This window comes from Balearica regulorum, chromosome 4, assembly GCF_011004875.1.
Source record: "Balearica regulorum gibbericeps isolate bBalReg1 chromosome 4, bBalReg1.pri, whole genome shotgun sequence".
In the NCBI taxonomy this organism is placed as follows: Eukaryota; Metazoa; Chordata; class Aves; order Gruiformes; family Gruidae; genus Balearica; species Balearica regulorum.
The window spans coordinates 23,174,347-23,199,802 of record NC_046187.1 but is presented as its reverse complement, the minus strand read 5'-3'; the positions used below and the strand labels follow the sequence as shown (position 1 = coordinate 23,199,802).

The following is a 25,456-nucleotide window of genomic DNA, read 5'->3' as shown; positions in this document are numbered from 1 at the left end:
ATCACTGCCCTGGGTGGTCCTTCCCCTCTCCTGGGACTGCTGGAGAAAAATAAAACATCCTCCCTGACCCCCCCATGGGATGCTCATTGCCCTGCGACTGCGCTGACCCTGACCCCACCATCCCCCTGGGGCCACCAGTCTCTCCTCGGCTTGGGAACAAGCCAGCGCCACCCCATGTCCCCTCGGCCACCGTGGCAGGGGGATTACCGCCGCCAGCTGGCGGGATCGCCGAGGATTTAGGCAAAACCACGTCGGGGTAAGGCGTGGGCTGGGCGTGGGCTGCGAGAGGTGGCCCCCCCCGTCCCCACGTACGGGGACACTGCCGGGAGCTGTGGGCGGGGAGCGGGGCGGGAGATGTGTGCCGTGCCTCAGGGGCCGCCAGCTTCCCCCTCCGCTCGCTCCTCCCTCCCGGCAGCTGCAGCGCTGGAAGACATTGCTGCCCTCGCTTGCCCTGCCTCTTTCCTTCCCCTCCCTCCATAAACCGCTGCGGAGCCCCGCGGAGCCCTGTCCTCTTCGGCCACCCTCCCGGTGTCACCCTCCCGGTGCCAGCCTCCCGGTGCCACCCTCCTGGCACAGAGTAGCACGGAGTTAGGTGAGCCGGGGCGCTCCGTGGGTGCCCTGCCCATGCTCGATTGCTTGGGGCAGCATTCTTCTCTGGGGTCCAGGGTGGTGGGTTTGGTGTACTTGGGTGTGCAGCCAGCACCCCTAAGCCTTCGCCTGGGGTGGGGACTGCTGCGATAACCCCAGGGACCCGGTTCCCTGTTCCCCTAGGGTGCTGAGGCAGGGGGAGAGGTGCCTAGCCTGGGTGATGCCAGCACCCCGCAGTCACCCCCAGCCCTTGCTGGGGCACGGGGTGGGCTCCTGCCCCTGCAGACGGGACCCCCATACCCAGTGGCGGGCGCAGAGGCAGGGCTGCGGTGACCTCTGGTCCCTGTGCTGGCAGCGTCACTGCCACCCCCCGACAGGCACGGCGCCAGGTGCCCGCACTGCCCTGGCCGACGGCTGCCCTGGGAGGGCGAGGGGACCCCCCCCTGCCACCAGCCAGCCCCCCGCAACGTCCCCATCCTCATCAGGATGGCTGATCCAGACGCATACCTGCGGCAACCCTGGCGAACAGTGCACGGCATCCCCATGGTCTGCGCCTTTGCCCTTGACTGGGAGCGGGTCGACACCTTCCAGAGCCGCCCTGAGGACATCGTGGTGATCACCTTCCCCAAATCTGGTGAGCATTCCCAAGCCCACCAGACGTGGTGGTCCCAAGTGAGTGAGCGTGTTGCATGGCTGGGACCCACTGCCTGGGGGATGCAGCACATTTGGGGCTACCAGGACAGAGCCATGTGGGATTTCCCTTTGTACCCATGGAACCCAGTCAGGGTCTGGGGGCTTGTCAGTGCTGAGCCCCCCAATGCCTCCCTGCTCACCACCTTGGTGGGTTGCTTTCCTCAGGCACCACCTGGGTCAGTGAGATTGTGGACATGATCCTGCAAGGTGGCGACCCCGAGAAGTGCAAGCGGGACATCATCACCAAGAGGGTACCCATGCTGGAGTTCTCTGCCCCTGGGGAGATGCTGGCAGGTAGTGGGGTGTGTGGGCTCAGCCACAGGTGCTCTATCAGGGACTGAGCCCAGGGGGACTCTGCTGAGGGCCCAATGGGGACATGCTCTGGGGTCCCCCAGGAACGGACCTGCTGGCCACCATGCCCTCACCCCGCGTGGTGAAGACCCACCTGCCTGCACATGTCCTGCCCAAATCCTTCTGGGAAAACCGCTGCAAGGTAACCCCCAACCCTGATCTCTGCTCTGGGGGGCATTGCAGCTCCCCGATTCCCATGGAGCAGGACCCTGCTGCTGCTCCCACCAGCATCCTGAGTGGGATTGGGAGCCCTAGGGGCTGGAGCAGCACCCCTGTTGGGGGTCCTGGAGCTGCTCCTTGTACCTCATGGCCCCTCTGCAGATGATCTATGTGGGGCGCAATGCCAAGGACGTGGCGGTCTCCTTCTACCACTTTGACCTGATGAACAAGTTTGAGCAGCACCCCGGGACGTGGGCCCAGTACCTGGAGGAGTTCATGGCTGGCAGAGGTGGGACAGGGCACCCGTGGATGCATGCGGGGACCCTGTGGGGTGCTGTCAGCCCCTGACACCCCCTGTTTTGCTTTCCCCATGCAGTAGCATATGGCTCCTGGTATGACCATGTCAAGGATTACTGGGAGCGGAGGAAGGATCACCCCATCCTCTACCTTTTCTACGAGGACTTGAAGGAGGTGAGGGACCGGGATGGATGGTGGTGTGGAGTCTGTGGGGATGGCGGGGGGTGGTGAGCATCGGCCTCTGCCCTGCAGGACCTCCGCCGGGAGGTTGCCAAGGTGGCCCAGTTCCTGGGGCGGGAGTTGTCGGAGGCAGCGCTGGATGCCATCACACGGCACACCTCCTTCGAGGCCATGCGGGACAACCCCACCACCAACTACAGCATGGTGCCCTCCCACCTCATGGACCAGGGCGTCTCCCCCTTCATGCGCAAAGGTGAGTGGTCCCAGGGAGGTCTTGGCACGTCATCCCCCCCAACTCCCACTGATCTCCATCTCGCCCGGCCCCAGGCACCACTGGCGATTGGAAGAACCACTTCACTGTGGCCCAGAGTGAGCGCTTCGACCGGGACTACGCGCAGAAGATGTCGGGCACAGACTTGTGCTTCCGCACCCAGATCTGAGGGGGCACCAGTGCACACACCCCCAACCCACCCCCATTAATCCTGCTCCCCAGCAGCAGCTCCAGCACTGCCCCAGCCTGCCTGCATCTCACTGGCCTCCCTGCACCAGAGGGACTTTATCAAAAATAAAGAGTTTATTTCTGCATCTTCCTCCCAAATTTGCACCCATGTGAAATGTGCTGCATTGCTACAAAGTGCCGTGGAGCCTCATCCCACCTCGCGTTGCCCCAGTCCCACGTTGCCTGCCCAGGACGTGCGTAGGCTATGCCTGTGCGCCTTTTCTTGGTGGAATAAAACAGCTATCACGTGGTACAGAGGCGTTTCCAGCATGCAAAGTATAAAAGTTATTAGCAGCTCCCAATGCTCATCTCTACTGTGGCTGGGGTCCCACACCCACCGTCTCCTGCCTCAGAAACCCCTCTGCTGAAGTCACACTTTGAGAAGACACAGGACAGGGCATGGTGATGGCCATGCCCCTCCCTCGCTGCTGGGACCATGTGGAAGAGATGAGGTGAGGAGGATGGGGACAAAACCAGCCCCAGGGTGGCCGGGAGATGGACGCAGCCTGGGGAGGTTGAGATCAACCCTTCCACCCAGGAGCATCGAAGCTGGAGGCAAAAGGAGGATTTTGCTGGTCACTTTTGTGCTGTTCTGCTCCCAGGGACCTGGAAGCTGTTATGTTGTGCCGGTCTCCCTGCAACCACATCGACCTCCAGGTACAGTGGGTCCCCAGGGGGTCAGAGGAGAGGGTCCCCTCAGCTGCTCCTCCTCCCACCACTGCCAAAAGAACCCCAGGGCACACTGCGGCACCTCGGCACATGTTGCAGCTAGGTGGCTGGAACAGCATTGCTAAAAGCTGGAACTTTTAAAATAGCTGTTTTTATGTTGCAATCATTTAAGAAAAGGAAACTGTGAGTCAGATGGTTATTGGGTGCCAGTTGCTCAGATGCTGTCCTCTCCTGCCCAAGTTCATCATCCTTTCTTCTGTTTGGTACACGTGCAAGACAAACTTGCCTGCGACCTGGAGGAAATATTCACTGCTTGTAGGCATGGAGCATCTCTGAAGGTGCAATTTCTTTCTCAGGAGTGGGTAAAATAGACAAAGAGGTTAAAAAAAATGAGCAGGGACCTGGGGGACAGGGAAAGTGACAGGGATGCAGCCAGGAACAACCCAGCGCTGAAACTGGGGCTATTGGATGTGAAACAGCTCCACTGTGCTCCAGGAATGAGACTGACAGGTGGGACATGTCCAGGAATACAGGCAGCAAAACTGAGTTAAATCCCCTCGTTCAGCAAAATCCTTGGAGTTTGGCCATTAGGTACCACAAACCCAACAAAAGCGGGGGTGGTGGGTGTCACAGCAGAGATAGGTCTTACCTACCTGGATGGGTGGGAAGAAAACAAGGACAAAAGGAGAACATACAGAACTGTGATCTCTCATTGGAAGAAATGTTGTTTTAAGTCATAATAAAATAATTGCAAATGGTTCCCGGTTCTCTCTCAGATGCTGGGAGCTTCTCTGTGCCACACGATGCAGTTTGCGCATTGCTCGGTTATAGCGCTTTGTTACAGAGCAATGCAGCAGGCTCTGAACCTTGCTGCCCCTTTTACCCTGCAGTCTCAATACAAAACTGAGCCAGAGATGCTGGAAGAGGAGACAGTAAAAATAATCCAGGTAAGTACAGACCAGATCAGAGATACCTGAACTCATGAGCGGTGGCTTCAGCCACTTCTGTCATACAGAAAAGATGCCACGTAGGAAAGCAGCTCCTGCGCCAGGTGTGGTTCCCTGTGTCTGGTCACTCTGTAGGTTTTTTGTTTTCTACACATATGCCTTTGAAGCCCTGACTCTCATGACATCCACCACATCCCATACCACGTTGTACCTCTCCTAGCGATTTGCTCCCCCTGCAACTTGCTTTTTGGGTGGGTTTTTTTTTTTGAGGTCACTTACTTCATGCGCTGAAATAGTACCAGCAATTCATCTACATCAATCTTCCCCACCCTTTGGGAATCTATAGGCTTTCCTCATAACACAGCCTCCTCTAGCTGTGAATTTTTAGGCTGAAGAGATTTCAGTCTATTCAGGCACTAAATTTCCTCTGCCAGTCTGCCTCTCAGCCTCTTGACACCATGATGTCTTGCTACAGGAATTTCCTTTCATTCTTACTTCGACTGCTGTGACTCGGCACCACCAGTGTGCATTTTGGCCCCACTGCTCTTGCCAAGGACTGTTCCCCCACTAACGTCAAGAACTTGTTCCTCTGTAATTTGTTCCAGGTATTTTCTTCCCTTCCTAAATCCCTTGCACACCTGTTTTTTGCTGCTTGGATATAAAGCCAGGCCTTCCAACCGCCTCTGCTTTGCTCCTTAGATGTTTGCATTTGTGTGCAAGCACACACATTTATTTTTTGTTTCCCCAAAGCATCTCTGGTCTGTTAGATTACTCTTCAATGCCACGTCTTTCCTCTTCATAATTCAGACAGCAGCTCCTGTGAAATGAACAGGGGCATAAAACATGCTTCAAGACGTGCTTTCATTCACCACTGTTGATGAGAACCAGGTTGTTTTTTTTATTTATATCTTTTGTCCCTGGGCTCAAAGTACAATCCTCTCAGCACCTGCTCTCACTGCTGTTATGGTGCTTGTTAGCAGCCGAAGAGATGCCGCATACCCAGCCAGGGGAGGCTGAAATGCTGTGCCCCAGAAGTTTTGTGTAGACTCAAAGTGCTAAGACCCCAGGAAAAAAGTATTTGGTTATGAGGCCAGAGGAGGGATCGCAGAAGTAACTTTGCCCTTAAAAGCACCACCTGGCAAATCAGGGCAGGATGAGTGCAGCTCCTTTGTAAACACCCTTGTAAACCCAGGACTTTGAATCCCTTGATATGAACACAGTGCCTTTCTTCCCACTCTTGTCGATGCAGAGGTGTAAACATGGCGGGTGAAAGACCTGACAGGGACCGAGGAGCCTTCCTCACGGCCATGCGCAGACGCCTGGCAGCAGAGCCATGGACTACAGAATGGGTTTGCTGCTGGCTTAGAGGCTGGAGCTCAGGTGAAGTCCTTGATGTTCACAGTAAAAGTGGCCAAGGGTGCTCCTGCATGGCATACAGAGGTCCAAGCACCCGAGCTGATGATATCCAAAGCAGAGGATGATCCTCCCTCTCAGCCCTCCAGCCTCAAAACACTCCAGGCACAGGCTACAGCAGCCCCAGCTGAAATCCCACTCGTGCCTCCAGTGCAAACAGAGAAGGAAACACAAACCTCTCCTAGTGAAATACCCCCAGGGATGAAATGGCATCCCTTGCAGTTACAAGGTGAAGCCCAAGTCCCAACCTCCAGGCCTGATTTCCTGGGAGCAGAGGGGTTGCCTCTATTTCCCTCCCAGACAGACATGCAGAAACATTCCCCCACGCTCCGATTAGCAGCTGATGAGGTGCTCCCCTCTGCATCCCAGACCGAGCCAATGGATCAGCTCCAAACCTGCAATATCAGAGGAACAGCAGTCTCTGCCTTCCCTGTATGCTGAAACACAAGAGGAGTGGTGGTCATGGGCAGTGCTGGCAAGGAGGCTGTCTCCAAGGACACGTGCCAAGACCGAGGTGCAGACTTCCCACTTGGATATACCTCTGGGGAATAAGTGGCAGGAGTACCGCCTGTGTACCGAGGCCCACGCAAAAACCTCGTGCCAGCAGTGTCAAACAGCAAAACTTCGCTCCTGCAAGACACAGATGTGGCTTAGGACCTTAAGCAGGCTGCATCCAAGTAAGAAAAAGTTATTTCTGATAAATTTCCTCTGGCCAGAGATGAGGTTTGCTCTGTTTCCAAATTTCTTTTTTAGACCAGAAAGCCAGCAAGAAGCTACAGTACAGCAGCAGGGTTATGTACAATTGGTGGATTCAGCCAAAATTTAGCAGGGATTTCAATTTAGTTGTCATTTCCCTGCAGAGATATGAACACACAAATGCATTGTAACATGTGAATACATTACTACGGGGCTTGATGCAATGGCTGCTGGCCAACCATTCAGGGGGACCCCTACTCTGTGATAGCCTTGTCTTTGCCCAGCTCCTCCCTGGCCCAGCAGCAAACTCATGCACTACAATAAATCATTGTCAAGCTGACGTGGCACAGGGAAAGGCTTGGCATGGGAGCATGAGCAGCAAACACACGTGAGAAGGTGGGAGGGAGAGAGCAACTGCCCCTTTCCAGGCTGGTGAGCCATTAGATGAGTCCCACCATGTCTATACCCTCAGCATTTGCAGATTTGCCTAGCTGCATAGCACTCAGCTTTCCCTTGGGGGTTGGACAGATGCTGACAAGATGCTGGTGTGCTGTACCTGCAGGCAGCTTCGGCAAGTCTCTGCTGCTGCACCTCGCTCTGTAGAGCTGGCAAGGACAGGGTGCAGCACCTCTTCTCCACCAAAAATGCACAATTCCCAGCAGGTCCAGCTTGGTCTGGACCTTCTCTCATTTCTTTTTTTGGCTTTGCAGAGTGGAAATTGCTCCAGTGCAAGTCACCCCGGTGTCTATACATTTACATGTTAAGGCATCCCTGCAGCATTGAACAGCAGTGAAGAGAGTTCATAAACTCTTAATCTGAATCAATAAAACCAAGTGAAATGCTATAAACCTAGCCCGTGGTATTTTTGTCCTACAGGTGAAAGGTAAGAGGTATAAAGATACAATTTAGCTGAGAAAGGTGGTTATGGTAAGGCTATTTCAGCTCATTAACTTTTGCTGGAGTTTCCCTATTACACCTGGGGATTACATGGGAGTAGCCATTTTACTGAGCACTTACACATGTGCCTCTGCAAAATTGCTCAATCCATTCACTTCTGTCTGTACTCATCAGGGATGAGCCAACCTTGATATTTTCCCCATCCAGCCTCCCCCTGCCCCCCAAAAAACCCCCAAAGTAGTCAAGACTTTCAAGTCTGCTTTCAGTCCAGAAGCTGCTTTATTGCAATAAGTAAAAGGAAAGCCACAGACTCATTTGGTGCTTCTCAGGGCAAAAGCTTCCCTTTTCTACCCTGGCACTGAATTTTTGAGGTGGTGGCTGGCATCAAGGTTTTATAGAAATAAAGGTGCAATGTACACCATAAGCCCCATTCAGCAAAATAGTGAAGAGGCCCATATGTGGAAAACACCAGTTTGTATTGCCCAACTTTTGCGTAACTCACCTTCACCTCAAAAATCCTGTTGTTATTTAACAAGGTTGGAGGTTGCATCAGTGTCTGCAGCAATTCTACTTAGTAATGCTAGATGTGTGAAATACAGACACTTAACACCATCTAGTTTCTTCAACCCCACTTTTCTCTCATTTGCTGCATTTTGCCCTTTAATCCTCTCAAAATGCTTATCATCTCTGCATTAAGAGTAATCTTAGTATCGCCTTTAAAAGCTGGCCATGGAAACAAGACAAATTTAACCCTCTGGTTCCCCTGGTAACAGCTCTCATTTGCTACGGAGAAATTAGTTACTGAGGGGATAGAAATGAAAGCCAAGTTTCCATCTGCTCTAGCCCACGTGAACATGCTGGAAAAGCTTTACGTTTCTTATAGGACTTTCTCAAATAAACTAAATTAGCCTGAAAAAAGATATCCTGAATATGAAGGTCTCTGGAGGGATAAAAGTGAAACTCTTGGCTGTAAGGCCAAGTTACTGCTGAAATATGCTGGCATAATTGCCCCGAATTCTGAAGGTTTAGATAAAGTCAGTTTGAATATTATGAACAATATTTAAAAACCACAGAGGTGTATCTTTAGATTCCTATATTTTCAAGTCATTAAAAACTTGCCTAGATCTCTGGAATCAAGGCCCACAGACCCAGCACAGGTAACACAGCAACTTTTGAAAAACTCTGCAAACAATCCACAAGATTTTATCTTTGTTCCTGTGGACAGTTTTATAAACAAGTCTATTGTTTAACATTTTGTTTTGCCAGCTGGGACCCTAAAGGGAGTGAAAAATCTTTTTAGCAGTCAGGCACTGTATTTCTGAGCTACAGGACGCAAAGTCCTTCTGAGAATCTGGCTCTGTAATAACATTATAATATACCCTAGCATCAGGAAGACCATCTTGACTATTAAATTACGGGAGCATAACAAAGCAATGAATAATCCCAGAATATATGCCTTGTTGTGATCAACCTATATTGTATTACTTCCTCCTTTTGAAAAGCCCAGTTCAGAGGGTAACTTATTTAAGCTCCTTCTGCCCGATACCCAACCTTGCCAGAGCAGCCCAGGCACAGAGAAGGTGAGCAGCAAGAAATAGAAGCAAACCAGTGTAGCAAATTGTACCTTGCAACTCAGAGCATGATGCTTACGTGCCTTGGAAGACTCCGCTAGGTAAGAGTCTTTTGCTGCATGGCATTCGTTCCCCAGATTGTGTTGGATCAAGCGTATCATTATATGCACAGGTTTTAGTTGTCATTTTGGGTCCTGGTGCTTCAGAGCTCCTTCCCGGACATAGCGCCTTACATTCAAGTGCTGACTTTGCAAGTGAGAGCCACCCTGAAGATGTGGGTTTTGCTCTAAGAAGCACCTTTAGGGGCCAGGAGGGCTCCAGACCCACATTTAGACACCTGAACGGAGCCCACAACGTGACCAGGTTGGTGGTGATGTGCCCCAGACAGTAGCAATGAGTTCCCTGTGTTAAGAGTTGTCTAGGAGCAGTCAGAAACTACCTGTCACATGTCAGAACAAGCTACATTATTGGCATTGTCGTCACCCAAATGAAGGATTTGCTGCCTTCTCTCGGCATGGAAAACATCAGCACCTCTAACATCTCACCCTGAAAAAGGATGCCACTTCCAAGTCAGCCACTTAAACGTACTCTGTGGCCTTCCTTCCTTAGCCTGCCTCTGGCATCGCTGGTTCATGGGAGAAACACAAGTGATTTTCTGAGCATCAGAGTTGGCATCCAGGGGATTGGCTCACATGGCGGTTTCTTCCTCTGTAAATGTATTGGGTCTGGCTGAGATGGAGTTAATTCTCCCCACAGCACCGACTTGAATCAATAGTGAAGCCTGGAGACGCAGCAGCTCTCCGCAGGGGCTGGGACGTGAGTGTCAGTAATACATATTATTTACCAGCAGGGACATGGCTGTAGAAGGGTTGAGGAGGCATAATGATGCCTACAGTATAATTTGCCACTGCTAGTCCCACCTTGTGTTGCCCGGGGCTCTTGCCCCAAGTCTAGCAATATCTTCAAGCAAGCACTCCTGTAGCACTGCTGCCTGTCACCTAAGTAAGCCTCTGTGCTGCTTCTGGAAAGAAAGGTGGAGAAAGCTGGGAAACTTTCAGAGTAAGAGAAATATATCTTTAAGTACAGGTAGGTTTGCTGACATAAGTAATAGAAACATTACAGTATACAGATACCATGGCTGTTGCAGCTGAAAACAGGGATTTTAAAAGCAGATGTGGTCATACATTCTCCAGCAAATCTCAGTATTTCTGCAGTGTTAGCAGCAGTGCCACTTATTTTCTAATACTTATAGTAAATCTGCCAGCATTTACTGATCCAGTAATTAGACAGCAAGCAGAGACCCACTGTTATTTGCTTTTATTTCATGGTAAGAATTCCTCAGAAAAACTACAAAAGGTATAAAAAAATAAAGGATCAAATTCTTCTTGTGCAAAGAGAGTAGCTAGAAGGCAGACCTTTGGCAGGAGTGGGGATTGCTGCCACCCTGCTAACCAGGGAAAGGAGCTCCCTCCGGGGGAAACTAACAGGGTAGAAGCCAGAAAAGTGGATCACCAAACATCCTTTTCTGTCTTTTCAGACCTGAGACCAAACGTCAGTTTTAAAGGCTCCACCTGTGCAACCGCAAACTTTTCCATTTGCTAAGAGTGCTAGTAAAGATCCATCAAACACAACACAGAGGTGCAGCACTCCCAACCGGAAGGGAAAACTGCCAGGCTATCTGGTCCTTAATCCTGCCATGGCCACAAAAGTCACTGGTTCTAAGAAATACCTCCAGCTGCTCCTTTTTCAGGTCAGTCTTCTAGGGTCTGTCTTCTGCGGGAATGTGTTGGTCTGGCCAACGGAAGGCAGCCACTGGCTGAACGTGAAGATAGTTATACAGGAGCTCATCCGCCGCGGGCACAGAGTTACTGTCCTGGTATCCAACGCATCCCTCTTCATTAAACCCAGGGCTGAGGCCACAGAGAAGTTTGAGGTCTATAATGTGCCCTTCAAGAAAGACACTGTGGAGAACCTGATCGAGGATGTAGTGGCACTGTGGCTGAATAACAGGCCAACCACCTTGACCTTCTGGCAGTTTTACAAGGAGCTGGGAAAACTGTCCAAAAACTGGCACCAGATGAACAGGCTGATGTGCGACGCAGTGCTAACCAACCAAGAACTGATGGCCCACTTGCAGGGGTCTAGCTATGACCTGCTGCTGTCAGACCCGGTGACCCTCTGCGGGGACCTCCTGGCTCTCAAGCTGGCCATCCCCTTCATCTATTCGCTGCGCTTCTCCCCGGCCTCCACCGTGGAGAGGCACTGCGGCAAGATCCCAGCCCCACCGTCCTATGCGCCTGCAGCCCTGTCTGAGCTCACTGACTGCATGTCCTTTGGTGAAAGAATAAAAAACATCGTGTCTTACCACCTGCAAGACTATGTTTTCCAGAGCTATTGGGGAGAATGGGATGTCTACTACAGCAAGGTCTTAGGTAAGCCTTCTGCTACTTCACTTCTCATTACACAGCCTCCCGCCTTATGACCTGCAGAGCTAGGAACCTGGCAGGGTGGCAAAGTCAAGGTCTGAGCGATGTCAGCAAGAAGTTTGTCATTACGTCCCTGTGTGGAAAAGGGAATGAGCCGCCGGGGTCCATCAGTTGCACCCACTCCCTTGTCAGGGTGCTGTGCTGCTATGCCATTGCATTGAGACAGGGATCGGTGGTCAAGCCAATTGATGGGTTTGCCTTTTGGCATAATTATTTTTAATGTGGAGGTTGAAACGACTTCCACACCATATAGGACCCTCAGCAAGGGAGCTCAGCTTGCACATTTCCCTGCCCAATGACCACTTGTACAGAAAGCGACCAGGAACAGAGCTGTTTTCCTAATTCACAGTGTCATAACAAGGAGGAGGGAACTGGTGAATTACGAGCCAACTCTGCCACCCTCAGCAGCAATACTGAAATGCATCATGGCTTTGTAATAGAGACTTCACTTACATCACTGGTCATATGAAACCAATCCTCTCTGCACAAAACAAGTTTTATTTAAAACTTATCCTCCATCCACAACCAAACGGCAGCAAATCTTCCTCTGCAGGTTTTTCTTCTGGACTGTCTTGAGTATGTAGAAAAATATGTTTGTGTAGTATTAATCATGTGTTCAACATACCATTTTTACTACTACTCAATTACATTGAGCTCACAAAAACGAGCACTTGCAAATCATTCAGGGTTCAATTGCCTGCAACTACCTGCATGCTGCAGGACTCCACAAGTATACCCAACTGTTGTCATGTGCACAGCAGATGGGGTATCTCAGCTTGGCTCCTCATAGCCCAACTGCTTCCATCGCCCTTGTTTGCATCCTGGAAAGGATGCTCTAGGCAGCACAGAAGCCGTAACAAAAGTCTTGCACAACAACATTAGGAAAACATTGCATAACAGAGCTGGGCAGAAGCCCAGTAATGATGATTTTTAGCACAGTGAGGAGGACTACATTATTTCTTAGTTGCACATCAGAAACTTTACCATAAATAAAACTATTTAACAGATTTTCTGGTTCAACTTATAGTACATAATTGGCACCTAGTGACAGGCAGGACAGCCCACACCATCACTTACCAGCTCTGGCGTCCTGCGATGCATGCTCTGGAAGAGACAAGTTCACATGAGGACAGTCTTACTCTGACACTGGAGTCACTTGCTGTGTAGTTTCATCCACTTTGAGACGCAACTTTTTAGCTGCAGCCCTGGATCACCACCTTAAGTGCTCTGTGAACAGATGCCCAGTGGCTTTATAAAGCAAAAGGGTGCCCATGCAGTGGGTGAACATCTTCACTGTATACCCAGCCGTGCTTCAAGGAGCCAGAAGAATGAAGAAGTCACCTCTCCTACCAAACAAGTAACATAGAGACTGTAGTTAGGCAGGAGGGCCAGGATGACCAGCAGGACACAATCCTCACTGGACTGAGTCCCCCAGGGCTGACAGCTCTCCCTGCTGCTCCGGAGGAAGTACATCTTCCAGCTTCAGCAAGCTATTTACCACCAGATGGGGCCAGCTCATCCTAGTCACCTTTTCCTCCAGGAAAACATGCCATTATCCAGGACAGGATTTCACACCAGCTACCTCGGCTCCCTGCCCTCCGGGAGCAAAGCAGTGTCACGCATGCCCAGCCCAGCCTGGGAGTGCTACTGCTCCGGGCGAAGGAAGGCCACGGGGACATTGACACGCAGGGCAGGCTATGGCTGGGAAGGAGGTGGCGGTGCTGTGGCTGCTGGCTGTGTTGGGCTGGGGATCCGGGGGGAAGGTGTTGGTCTGGCCGGCTGACAACAGCCACTGGCTGAACATGGAGTACATACTCCAGGAGCTTGTCGTCCGGGGCCACGACGTGACTGTGCTGCTGCCTTCGTGCTTCCTCATCCTCAACCCTACACAGCCCTCACCCTTCCAGTTTGAGGTGGTGGAGGTGCCGATCACCAAAAAGGAGATGGCTGCCTTTCTGGAAGAAGGTTTCTATTTTTGGTTTTACCAGGAGAGAGCGCTACCTGTCTGGGAAAGTATTTACAAGGTATCTCAACTGATGTACAAGCTAGAGAACATAACCAAAATCATTTGTGATGAAGTCCTGAAGAATGAGGCGCTTCTGGAGAGACTGAAGGCATCCAACTTTGATGTCCTCTTGGCAGACCCACTGGTACCCAGTGGGGAGCTGTTTGCCGAGAAGCTGGGTATTCCCTTCGTGTACACCATCCGGTTCTCCATAGGCAACACGGTGGAGCGGCTCTGTGGGACACTCCCAGCACCTCCTTCCTACGTACCAGCCACCCTAAGCCGCCTAACAGATGGGATGTCCTTCCTGGAAAGGCTAAAAAACATCTTATTCTACAATGTGCAGGATATTGTATATCATTACCTTCTCTGGGGAAGCTGGGATCAGTACTACAGTGATGTTTTAGGTAAGGCTGCTCTTATTTCCAGAAATTACATCTGCTGTACACACAAGAGTAAATACTCAGATCCTGGAGGTTAAGGCACAAATTAGGAGCAAGACAGTCCTGCACTCACTCCCCTTCCTCCAAAATTCTTGTGTCAAATCAAACAATCCAGGCAAGTACAAATGTTACCTGTTAATCCTGACCTGCTATACTAGTACAGCTAAGTCCATACAAGTACTTCTAGGATCGGTAAAGTGGTGCTAAAGCCACTTGAAACAGACCTCATCAGGCATATTCATAGATGAATCATAACAAACACTAAGAACAGCAAAATAATACTATAAACTCACCAAACACTACTACTGAATTAAATCTTTTGAAGTAGAAATAAAAAATGGGTTTTGGAAAGCTCTACAACAATACTACTTTTTTTCCCCAGCACCCTTCTTGCTTGCTAGCTTATCTCAAAATGAGAGATAATGGCCACCTCTGGTGTTTTAAAGGCTTGGGAGAGCAGCTGAGCCCCAATTTGCAGGATAAAAGGCCCTCAGCAGAGACGAAGTTCTTTGCTTTTCTGAAAGTATCTAAAAGAAATAGAAGATGTATTTATCTCTAATTTTTTTTCTTTTTTTAAATAATAGTTGCATAATTATTTTCACATTTTTGCTCTAAGTGATTATTGTAATGCTTAAAAGGAAACAGGATAAACATACATGCATTGCTGGTGGGCAGATAAATCATAGAATCATAGAATCATAGAATCATAGAATCATAGAATGGTTTGGGTTGGAAAGGACCTCAAAGATCATCTAGTTCCAACCCCCCTGCCATGGGCAGGGACACCCTCCACTAGACCACGTTGCCCAAAGCCCCATCCAGCCTGGCCTTAAACACTTCCAGGGATGGGGCATCCACAACCTCTCTGGGCAACCTGTTCCAGTGCCTCACCACTCTCACAGTAAAGAATTTTTCTAACACCTCATCTAAATCGACCCTCCTTTAGCTTAAACCCATTACCCCTTGCCCTAATATAAAATGGATATTGTTTCAATGAGACTTTAAGTGTTTATATTTCACTAGTAGGGTGTAATTCTGCTAAGAGAGCTGTTAAGATATCCTACTATTAGAGCACCTAGCTGTGTGTTTACGTACTTGTGTTGCTTATCATATTTGACAGAGACTAGAAAATCTTGTGCTGACAGAAGCATGGTTTGCTCATCTCCTGTGGTGTAAGCCTCAGAGCTGCCTGGATCTTGTGTTGTCTTTTTTATTGTTAAATGTGGGGTTCAGCATTTAAGGGTGCATGTGTAATACCTGTTTTGCTAGCTGTGTTAGTTTAGCTGTTCTCTACCCTGACTGTGATATGTTTTGATCTGGGGTGTATCCAGTCCTGAAGGAGGTGTGAAAGGAAGGGGTAAGCATCTCACAGAAATGCAGCAATGTCCCAGCTCCTGCGTGTATGCATGCACCTTGTCTTCCTGGAAAATCCTCTTCAGAGTTCTTACTATTCTAGCTGCTTTTCTAGAGCTACCTAAAGGCTTTTTCAAGCGATGACATTGAAGCATGATGAAAGACTGCTTGCTCCACTGTCAGTCTACTGAGGGGAGCTCATGTGGTGGTGCTGAGCTCCTGCAGGAGTGCTCAGGCCATGTTTAGACTCAGTCTCAGCCTCATTCGCCCTCTGCTCAGCAGAGAGCAGCTGCCTGTTCTTTTCCCTGAACACATCAGTAGCACCAAGCATCTCCACTACATCTGCAGGATACAGTCAAGAGAAGAAGTCAGGTTTCTTGTCTTGGCAGTATCTGTCCTGGACTACATGATATGGATACACTGATGCCAGTTTGCAGCATCTTCCCAAGAGAAGGCACAGAAGCAGCAAGATGAGCAAAACCTGTGCTCCTCACCTCCTCCCGTTTCTCTCCTTGGGTGGCCTGATGCTGGAATCATCTCTACCAGGTTATAAAGAGGACAGAACTAGAGCACCCAGAGGGTTAGTTGTGAAGCACTGCAGGACATATTGCACCTAGTAAATGAGGACATAAAAATTGTAACCAGCTTCACACAGGTAGGCTGGTTCTCACAGGGCAAAGAAGCAAATCTAGGTTGCAGTCAAGTGATAAGACAGGATTCATCCTGTAGCTGTCAAAAAAGTCCCATGGGCTGCTCATGTACTTTCCCTAGCCTGAGCTCCTGCTTGAAGATCTGGTACGAGAGTATACTGATTTTGGCTGGAATAGAATTTTCTTCATAGTAGCTTGCACAGGGCTGTATTTTGGATTTGTGATGAAAACAGTGTTGATAACACAGGGATGCTTTAGTTACTGTGAGCAGTGCTTATACAGCATCAAGGCTTTTCCTGCTTCTCACACTGCTCCTCCCAGCAAGTAGGCTGTGGGTGCACAAGAAGTTGGGAGGCAACGCAGCTGGGACAGCTGACCCCAAGTGACCAAAGGGATATCCCATACTATGTGATGTTGTGCTCAGCAAAAAAAGCTGGGGAGGGAAATCTGCCAGGACTGCTGTTGCTCAGGGACTGGCTGGGCATTGGTTGGCTGGTGGTGCAAAATTGTTCTTTATGCATTACTTGTTTTTCTTGGTTTTTAGTTTCTGCTTATTAAGCTGTCTATTTCAACCCATGTTTTCTAACTTTTGCTCTTTCGATTCTTTTCGCCTCCTACTGTGGGGGAGTGAGAGGCTCTGTGGTGCTTAGCTGCCTATCAAGATTAAACCACAACAGAGGGAAAGGGCTTCTGGTTTTCACATGCTGTGAAATGCACTTTGTAGTGAGCAGAAACAGGAGTTGCTGTCATTTCGAGATCAGGTGTGGCTCTGCATGGGACTCCAGAACAGGATTTGCTGCTTGCCCAGACCTCCCATGAGTGTTTTTTTGTGTTCTGACGTGCCCTCTTGCCAAGCTTGGCACTAAGTGGATCTCATTTTTATTGGCTGGCTCTAAAGTGCTTACACACTGGAGCAGTGAACTTCCAGCTCAGTCAGACTGGAGTTGTACATGGTCTGCTGAGATGATGGGGCCAAGCTTCCCCTGGCTCCTCTGGGCCTGTGCATGCTGCTGGAGCACTGGCTTGTGTGGGAAGGTGGTGGTCTGGCCCACCGATGCAAGTCACTGGATCAATGTGAAAGTGCTGCTGGAAGAGCTCGTTGTCCGGGGTCATGAAGTGACTGTGCTGGTGCCCTCAAGCAATCTGCTCATCAACTACCAAGACACCTCCTCTCCCTTCACCTTTGAGGTACTGCAAGTCCCCTTTACCCAGAAGACCCTGGATGCTATCATGGAGGACTTCCTCAATTTCTGGATTAATGAGGTCTCTAATTTCTCCCCCTGGGAAATCATGTGGAGGATGAAAGAAGACCTGGAAGCCTTTACCAATATGTCAAGGCAGACCTGTGACACCTTGGTGATGAATCCTCAGCTGATAGCAAAGCTGCAGCAGGCCAAGTTTGATGTTCTGCTAGCTGACCCCCTGTCTGTAGGCGGGGAGCTCATAGCAGAAATCCTAGCAATACCTTTTGTCTACAGCTTCCGCTTCTCTGATGGGAATGCAGTAGAGCGGTTGTGCGGTGGGCTCCCATCCCCACCTTCTTATGTACCTGCTAGCACAAGGGGGATGACAGACCAGATGTCCTTCATGGAAAGACTACAGAACTTCCTCTTTTACTTTTACATAGATTTATTTTTCTTGACGTTTTGGAGAGATGAATGGGATTGGTACTACACTAATGTCTTAGGTAAGGAAGGCAGCTGTTGAGTGGTTTCTCCTCTTGCACAGGTGGTGCCTTTTGAATGTTTTCAGACCTCAATGCTGTTGTCTCAAAATACTTTCTCAATGGCCAGCAGAGATGGTAATCTTGTTTTGGTCACATGGAGGCTGTGCTTTCCCTTTTAGGTCTGGTCTGGTCTAGTCTAACAGACACCAGTGCAGTTTTGCTCTAGTTCCTCTTGTGGGTCTTTAGAGTACATCATAGTTCTAATTTTTGTCAATGGTGATACTGCTGGTGAGTCCTTGCAGTGAGCTGTATGCTCATTTTAGTGCTTTCAGAGGACAGTTGCCTCTTCATCTTGATGACAGGCACTTTACAATTAAGATGATAACAGATAAAGGCTGGAGGGCAAAATCATTCCTTAACTAAGTGCAGAACACTGCAGACAGCTCCACTGACAACAAAGGGATGGAGTTAACCCTGTTGTAACTGGGAACACTGGCTGTCTCTGGGCAACTGCAGAGCAAAAAAACCACACTTCATTCATATTGCATGCATCATCTGGAGGTATCATCTTGCAACCCTACGTAGTACAGGATGCTAAGCATGAGTTCATATTCTCTAATAATAACTGCTAAGAACTGTCACCTTTCCCTTTCATCCACCATTCAGAGTTTGAAATAGTCTCCTTAAACTACATACATACCTGAAATTCTTGTTCCAACCTAGTACAATTCAGGCTTGATTCAAAGTCTACTAAAGAGACCTTTCAGTTCAATGGACTTTGAATCTTGTACAGAATATCTATGTTCAGGCAGGTAAGGAGTGAACAGCAAGAACAAGGGCATCTACTCTGTTGCCCTCCAATCTCTTTTCTTCCTGTGTTTCTCAAGAATGCCTCTGTGCTCTGCAAACTAGTCCCTTCTCCCTGGATTGATTTTTTTTAATACCACATAAGACTTAATTACACCTTTATATCACTCTACTTGTAATGCAGGCTTAATTTTCACTCTAGTAACTTTGAAACTGACTCATTGCTCTTTACTTAAAATAAAAAAGTACTGGTGTAAATTGTAACACTGATCAAGTAGTATAAGAAGATGCCCTACAGATAATTTTTATCTTGCTGCTTATATTCCTTGGTTCCTGCTTGCATTAGGCTGGCTTTGGACAATCATTTACCAACACTTCTAACTGTTTTGCTCCTCAGTTCCACTTTGTGGGGAAAATAATGCAAAGACAACTTGCAACATGTACCTGAGAATATGAATTTTTCCAAATGGGAAGCTATAAAACAGTTTTACCCCTTGGAATTTTTTTTCTATAGATGGATTTCTAGAGACATTGGATTTCGCATAAAATTACATTCAAAGCACCTATGGATTTGGCCAAATTTTCCCAATATGTGTCAGAAGGAGCTTACCCAGTCCCCAAGAGAAGTAGAGATGGCTGTACCTGTCTTTTATAGTAGTCTGAGCAGCCACTGACTGAGTCACCATTTGAAAAATGCCACAGAACTTTGTTTGAAAACTTTACTCCTTCCTGACTGGTGATCATCACTTTGCAATTCTTTTTTTTTTTTTTTTTTAATTTGGGACTGAATTTTCTGTGATTGTTCTCTTTCCCAAAGTGCGTCTTTATTACAAGCACAGGTAATGAAGTCTTTCAGTGGTACAAGAACTGCAGTTCTGTACCACAGAAACTAAATGCTTCCCACACTCTTGTACCACTCTAAATTCATCCTGAAGATTCAAGATCCTTTTAAAGATTGTATTGCCTTGTTTGTGGCAACCTGCCAAGGCCAAAAACAGGACAGGGCAAGGAATAGGTCTGGATTTGTCCACGTTTTGATTTCGTGCATGATTTGATAGATTACACTGACAAGGAGTGCCAAAAGACAAAGGTAAGGCTCCTATTTTGCAATCTACAGCAAACAAGACCACTCCCGTGTGTGTTGTAAACCCCTTGTACCTTGTCCATAGGAAGGCCCACAACCCTGTGTGAGACGATGGGTAAAGCAGAGATATGGTTAATCAGAACATACTGGGATTTTGAATTTCCACGCCCTTTCCTGCCCAACTTTGAATTCGTTGGAGGACTTCATTGCCAGCCTGCAAAGCCATTACCAAAGGTATCCCAATTTTGTTCTGGTGTTGGCTGGCACTTTGCCCAGCAGAACAAAAACTGTTTATCATCTCCCTGATCAGCCGTGCAAGCCATGTCCTGAGAAACCTCATTCTTAAAGAAGATGCTCTGCTGCCAGTGGGGAGTAAGGAGCTATTTTAGCAATCGGCACTTGTGCAAACTGAGGGCTGGGTTTACAGCCTGCTGTCTTAAAAGAGGATAGCTGAGGTCAGCAGGTAGGAAAAACAGGTGCTACCTCAGAGTAGTTAAGTGTAAGATTTAATTCTAAGATAACAGACTCGCAGCCCATGATAACATTGAAATACCTGACACAAAAAAGCACTGTGATGGGAGAAATTCCTTAGACAAAATGGAGTCAAGACTTGCAGAAAGAGAATAATGGTAAGCACTTTCTCTATTGTTGCTTAGTTTAAGACATCTTAAAGGGAGTAAAACACTCAGCATCTCCAGCCTATGCTCTGCTGTGACTGGCAATATTCAGGTGCAATTTGAAACTCCCAGATAGTTATGATGGCAACACGACAAGGTCTGATCTAGATTATCACTCCTGTAGGAGCCTTAGAGGAGGTAGGGTATTTTCAGTGCAAGTTGTCTACTAAAAGAAACATTCTAACTCTCTTCCCGCTCCCCTGTAGCAGGGGTTGAGTTGGGGGAAATGGATAACCATTCTCTTTTGGATGCTGTTGCTCCATTTCACTACAAAAAAAGGAACAGAAAAACCTATTGGTCTGATTTGTAGAAAATCTGTTTAGCAACATGTACTGTATTGCAAGAAATAGAGAACTGGTTGGCTAACAAAGTGACCACAGCGACTCGATGAATCTCTGATCAGGATGCTGAAAAACTGTCAGTTTTCAGCACTGTCCATTCCTGCAGAGCTGTGAAATGCAAAGTGCTTGTTCCAGGAAAATCCGAGAACCATGACTGACTGTGCTAGGGAGGGTGTCACAGGGTATGGCCCTCTCACGCCAGTGCCAGGATCCATTCCTGCTGCTTGTGCTCTGAGAAAGGTGTCCTGAAACTGCTTGACTTGCTTTCACATAGTCAAAGCTTCTGTGACCTGTCTCAACTTGTCCTGCTCCTTCTTGGGGAGAAACTGTCTGTTTTGCACAGGGCCAGGTCTATCTTTGTAATGCCCTTCTGTCAGCGGAGGTGCTCATACATCATGATAATTTCCTTGATAATCTAAAAAAGTTATGCTCTTTGTTTACAGAAATCTGTGTAATCTGCAGTGCATAATTACTCTTAGTATGATTCCTGCCTCTCCTAGGAAATGGAAGAATTTGTTCAGAGCTCAGGGGAACACGGCATTGTGGTATTCTCTCTCGGGTCGATGGTCCACAACCTAACTGATGAAAAAAGTAATTTGATTGCCAGAGCCCTCAGCCAGCTTCCACAAAAGGTGAGTTTCCTTTCAAGTCTAAAACAACTTGCCTTGTTTTTTTAATTCCTATTGCCTTAAGTGAGCCTTTTACGTTTGGACTGGCCTGATTTTTATCTGCATTGTTCCTGGATGTGCCACAACCGGGAAGCTGGGTTCTGCAGAGGCAGACTGCTGAGTCACTTTATGGGGAGTTGTGGTGTTTCTCCTTTTCTGAACCAAATGAAGTGGAGGCGTGTCCATAGGTCAAAATCTAAAAATCACTCTATACCATTTTTACAATAACCAAATACTAACTGATCAAAGAGCTAAAGTGGAGCTAAAGCTATTTGAATTACTGGGAAAAGGCACGTGGGTTTGAGATAAAGCCCTACATTACATGAAATAATACAGAAGGGCACATCACATGCACTATGTTTATCTTATTCTTCCTTTGTTCAAGGTCCTCTGGCGCTACAAAGGGAAAAAACCAGAAACTCTGGGCTCGAACACCAGGATTTATGACTGGATACCCCAAAATGACCTGCTTGGTGAGACTGATTTCTATCTGGGATGCATTGCACCCTTGGAAAAACTGTTTCCTTCTTTGTTTTCCCACTAAAATGGCTTATTCAGGCAAAAGAACCACATAACACTTGTGGCTACAATTAGTTTCACACCTTAAGCAGCAGAGGTTTGCTCTTAGAGCCTCAATTTCCTAGCCTGCTTTTGACCTTAAGGTGAATGGCTGTACAAGAACCATGGAAGATACAGACAGGCTGTCAAGGGAGTAGGGAGCAGTGGTTCAAGAAGGCAGCAACTTGAACTTAGCTATAAAGATGGATCTCCAAAGCAAAAGCCTCTATCTTACAGAGCTAAGTGGCAATTGTCTGGAAGGGATAAGAACCAGCTGTAGGCAGGAGTAAGTATCAAAGTAGACATGTACTCTGTAGCTGGATTTGGCCTCTGCACTTAATCTCCAAGGCTCATTCTTCAAAATGCTTGACCTAAGCAAGTCTGTAGCAGGGGGCTTTTGTGAACCTGACACCGTGTAGAAACTATAACTGCACAGAAGCAGAAGGGCTGAAGTAACTCTGGGGCAGTCTGGAGGAACATGGTGATTCACACATTGCATTAAAATAAGTATGCATGAAAGCTAAGTGTGCAAGCTCTGATGCTGATCCAGAGGTCAGGGGTGTTCCCTTCTCAGGGAACAGTGCATTTGCTCAGGTAGTCTGCAGTGCTCACATCCCAGTGAACGCCATCTGCCACAGCTGCTGTTACATGTGCCTCTCCTTCCCTGTTCCAGGCCATCCCTTGGCAAAAGCATTTATTACTCATGGTGGGACCAATGGGATCTATGAAGCTATCTACCACGGGATCCCAATGGTTGGGATTCCCATGTTTGCTGACCAGCACGACAACATTGCTCACATGAGGGCAAAGGGAGCTGCAGTTGAGCTGGATTTCAGCACAATGAAGACGCAGGACCTAGTTGATGCACTGAAAACAGTCATTAACAATTCCACGTGAGTTTTGTTCTTGCCTTACAGTAGGATGAGGTTATTAAAATCTTGGGCTGCTGATGTGAGAAATTCTGCTGGTTCTTCTGGGAATCAAAAATATTGAGTAGCTGGAGTTTGGGTTTCAGATGAAAATCATCTTTCATTTCTGAGAATCTGCATTTCTCAGAACGAAGAGATCAGTAATTTGATTTTCCTTATACTACATTTTATGATCCCTTTGAGAAAAGTAGTTCTTGGAAAGCCCAAAGCAGCTCCTGAGACAGTTTTCTGCTCTGTCTCTGCTAGTATAAATCCTCTCGAGGCTCTGGGTGACCATTCTAGTTGTGTTATGTCTACTCTGTAGCCACAATTCTTTCTCCTACCCCTGAGTTACCAATATCCTTAGGTTACTGTACCTATCAGTCAGGAATCAGAGGGTAGGGATCCCTTGCTAAGGATAAGGCCATTGACAAAGGGACTGGAAAAAAGGAACAAGTCCTCCATCTTCAGCAGCAACTCCTGTGAAGTGTGAAGGACAGGTATCCCTTCAAGGAAGAACGTGCAAATTCCCAAAGCAAACGGACCAACATTGATGGAGGTATCCAGTATCCGAAGGAATGTGCTGTAGTGGACATGATCTATAACAACCTGGATGATGACCAGGCATCCAAAGACCCAGATAAAACCCAGTGCACGCGCCCCTCCTGCCAACCTCCCTCTTAGTTTTACTGCTGAGCATGACATCATATGGTATGGAATATCCCTTTGGTCAGTTGGGGTGAGCTGTCCCAGCTGTGTCCCCTCCCAACTTCTTGTGCACCCCCAGCCTACTGACTGGCAGGTCAGTGTGAGAAGCAGAAAAGGCCTTGACACTGTGTAAGCACTGCTCAGCAGTAGCTAAAGCATCCCTGTGTTATCAACACTGTTTTCATCACAAATACAAAACATAACCCTATACTAGCTACTGTGAAGAAAATTAACTCTATCCCAGCCAAAACCAGCATGCTGTATTATACTGGCACAGAAAACACTGCAAGTGTTTCCATGCTGCTTTTTTAAAAGCAGTATCTGGAATAATTTTGAGTAACTTTTCTTTGTAAGAGATTGGCTTTCTCTATTACTGTTCATAACCCAATTTTATGCAGATAGGAGTAAATTGGGCCAGTTTCAAAAATATTTAAACACCATTGATGAAAGTAAAAGCAGGGCTTTCTACCTTCCTCAAGAGGACTGCCAGGTGCTGAATGTGTTTTTTCAGGAATCAGTGACAAATCTCCTTGGTTTCTTCTTTTTTTTTCCTCAGCTATAAGGAAAATGCTCTAAGGTTATCCAAGATACACCATGACCAGCCAGTTAAGCCTCTGGACAGAGCAGTCTTCTGGATTGAATTTGTCATGCGTCACAAAGGAGCAAAGCACTTGAGACCAGCTGCTCATCATCTAACCTGGTACCAGTACCACTGCCTGGATGTTCTGGCATTCTTGTTCACCTGTGTAGCCATTGCTGTCTTCATTCTTGTCAAATGCTGCTTATTTTGCTGTAGGAGATGTGGCAGGATTGCAAAGAGGAAGAAAGAATAGACAGCCTCTTCTCACCAGCACTTTTTCTTCTCCTAGGCTGATTCAGCAAGACATTTATGCACATTCCTTAGTGAATAAAATTATTAGGATATGCTTTAAGCTAGGCATATCATGAAGCACCCTGTTGAACTGGGTCATCCTAAAAAGCTGTTGTGGGGCAGAGCTGCTTGCTTAGCCAGCAAATTCCTTCTGGCCTAAATAAGATTGAATTATAGTTGCTTTATCCCTTGAGACCCTGTTAGCTGATCACACATGGTCCCTAGAATGGTAATTGCTGCTCTAACTTTTCAAATTAATTTTGGTGTATTTCAGAAATTCACAGAATCAGAGAATCATAGAATAGTTTGGGTTGGAAAGGACCTCAAAGATCATCTAGTTCCAACCCCCCTGCCATGGGCAGGGACACCCTCCACTAGACGACATTGCCCAAAGCCCCATCCAATCTGGCCTTGAACACTTCCAGGGATGGGGCATCCACAACCTCTCTAGACAACCAGTTCCAGTGTCTCACCACCCTCACAGTGAAAAATTTCTTCCTTACATCTAATCTAAATCGACCCTCTATTAGTTTGAACCCATTACCCCTTGTCCTGTCACTACTTGCCCTTGTAACCAGTCCCTCTCCAGCTTTCCTGTAGGCCCCCTTCAGGTACCAGAAGGCTGCAATTAGATCTCCCTGGAGCCTTCTCTCCTCCAGGCTGATCAACCCCAACTCTCTCAGCCTGTCCTCATAGGAGAGGTGCTCCAGCCCCCATCATCTTCATGGCCCTCCTCTGGACTCCCTCCAACACATCCATGTCTTTGTTGAACTGGGGACTCCAGAGCTGGATGCAGTACTCCAGGTGGGGTCTCATGAGAGGAGAGGGGGAGAGTCACCTCTCTTGACCTACTGGTCCTGATGCAGCCCAGGATACAGTTGGCTTTCTGGGCTGTAAGTGCACATTGCTGGGTTGAACTTTGTTGAACTTCTCATCAACCAACACCCCCAAGTCCTTCTCCTCAGGGCTGCTTTCATTCCATTCTCCACCCAGCCTGTAGCTGTGCTTGAGATTGCCCTGACCCACGTGCAGGACCTTGCACTTGGCCTTGTTGAACTTCAGGAGGTTCACACAGGCCCACCTCTCAAGGTCCCTCTGGATGGCATCCCCTCCCTCCGGCATGTCGACTGCACCACACAGCTTGGTGTTGTCGGCAAATTTGCTGAGGGTGCACTCGAACCCACTGTCCATGCCGCTGACAAAGATGTTAAAGAGTGCTGGTCCCAATACTGACCCCTGAGGAACACCACTCATCACTGATTTCCATTTGG

At 48.1% G+C, this 25,456-nt stretch overlaps 2 protein-coding genes across 4 annotated transcripts; both read left to right on the top strand.

The window, feature by feature from the left end:
* Positions 1-53: 53 nt before the first annotated feature.
* LOC104642002 (sulfotransferase 1B1-like) lies at positions 54-4,194 on the top strand. 2 transcript variants are annotated; one of them, XM_075751420.1, is made up of 8 exons: positions 54-256; positions 1,074-1,222; positions 1,447-1,575; positions 1,677-1,774; positions 1,954-2,080; positions 2,168-2,262; positions 2,341-2,521; positions 2,596-4,194. In XM_075751420.1, the coding sequence occupies exons 1-8, from the start codon at positions 75-77 to the stop codon at positions 2,706-2,708; spliced, it is 1,074 nt and encodes a 357-aa protein (XP_075607535.1). In that variant the 5' UTR covers positions 54-74; the 3' UTR covers positions 2,709-4,194. The 2 variants fall into 2 exon arrangements, with proteins under 2 accessions (XP_075607535.1, XP_075607537.1); XM_075751422.1 differs by lacking the exon at positions 54-256 and adding an exon at positions 352-592.
* Positions 4,195-8,836: 4,642 nt separating this feature from the next.
* On the top strand, positions 8,837-25,236 carry LOC104635119 (UDP-glucuronosyltransferase 2A2). 2 transcript variants are annotated; one of them, XM_075751419.1, is made up of 8 exons: positions 8,837-9,061; positions 10,498-11,385; positions 13,210-13,858; positions 19,540-19,688; positions 20,973-21,104; positions 21,526-21,613; positions 22,372-22,591; positions 23,871-25,236. In XM_075751419.1, exons 2-8 carry the CDS (start codon positions 10,657-10,659, stop codon positions 24,145-24,147), a joined length of 2,244 nt encoding a protein of 747 aa, XP_075607534.1. In that variant the 5' UTR covers positions 8,837-9,061; positions 10,498-10,656; the 3' UTR covers positions 24,148-25,236. The 2 variants fall into 2 exon arrangements, with proteins under 2 accessions (XP_075607534.1, XP_010300141.1); XM_010301839.2 differs by lacking the exons at positions 8,837-9,061; positions 10,498-11,385; positions 13,210-13,858 and adding an exon at positions 16,823-17,584.
* Positions 25,237-25,456: the final 220 nt, after the last annotated feature.

Excerpts from the sequence above, each read along its gene's own strand:
- LOC104642002 (XM_075751420.1), top strand. The coding sequence starts at position 75 with ATGGGATGCTCATTGCCCTGCGACTGCGCTGACCCTGACCCCACCATC. Across the intron at positions 1,775-1,953 it reads TCTGGGAAAACCGCTGCAAG|ATGATCTATGTGGGGCGCAA; the intron begins GTAACCCCCAAC and ends GCCCCTCTGCAG. Across the intron at positions 2,263-2,340 it reads TCTACGAGGACTTGAAGGAG|GACCTCCGCCGGGAGGTTGC; the intron begins GTGAGGGACCGG and ends TCTGCCCTGCAG.
- LOC104635119 (XM_075751419.1), top strand. The coding sequence starts at position 10,657 with ATGGCCACAAAAGTCACTGGTTCTAAGAAATACCTCCAGCTGCTCCTT. Across the intron at positions 13,859-19,539 it reads GTACTACAGTGATGTTTTAG|GAAGGCCCACAACCCTGTGT; the intron begins GTAAGGCTGCTC and ends CCTTGTCCATAG. Across the intron at positions 22,592-23,870 it reads ACAGTCATTAACAATTCCAC|CTATAAGGAAAATGCTCTAA; the intron begins GTGAGTTTTGTT and ends TTTTTTCCTCAG.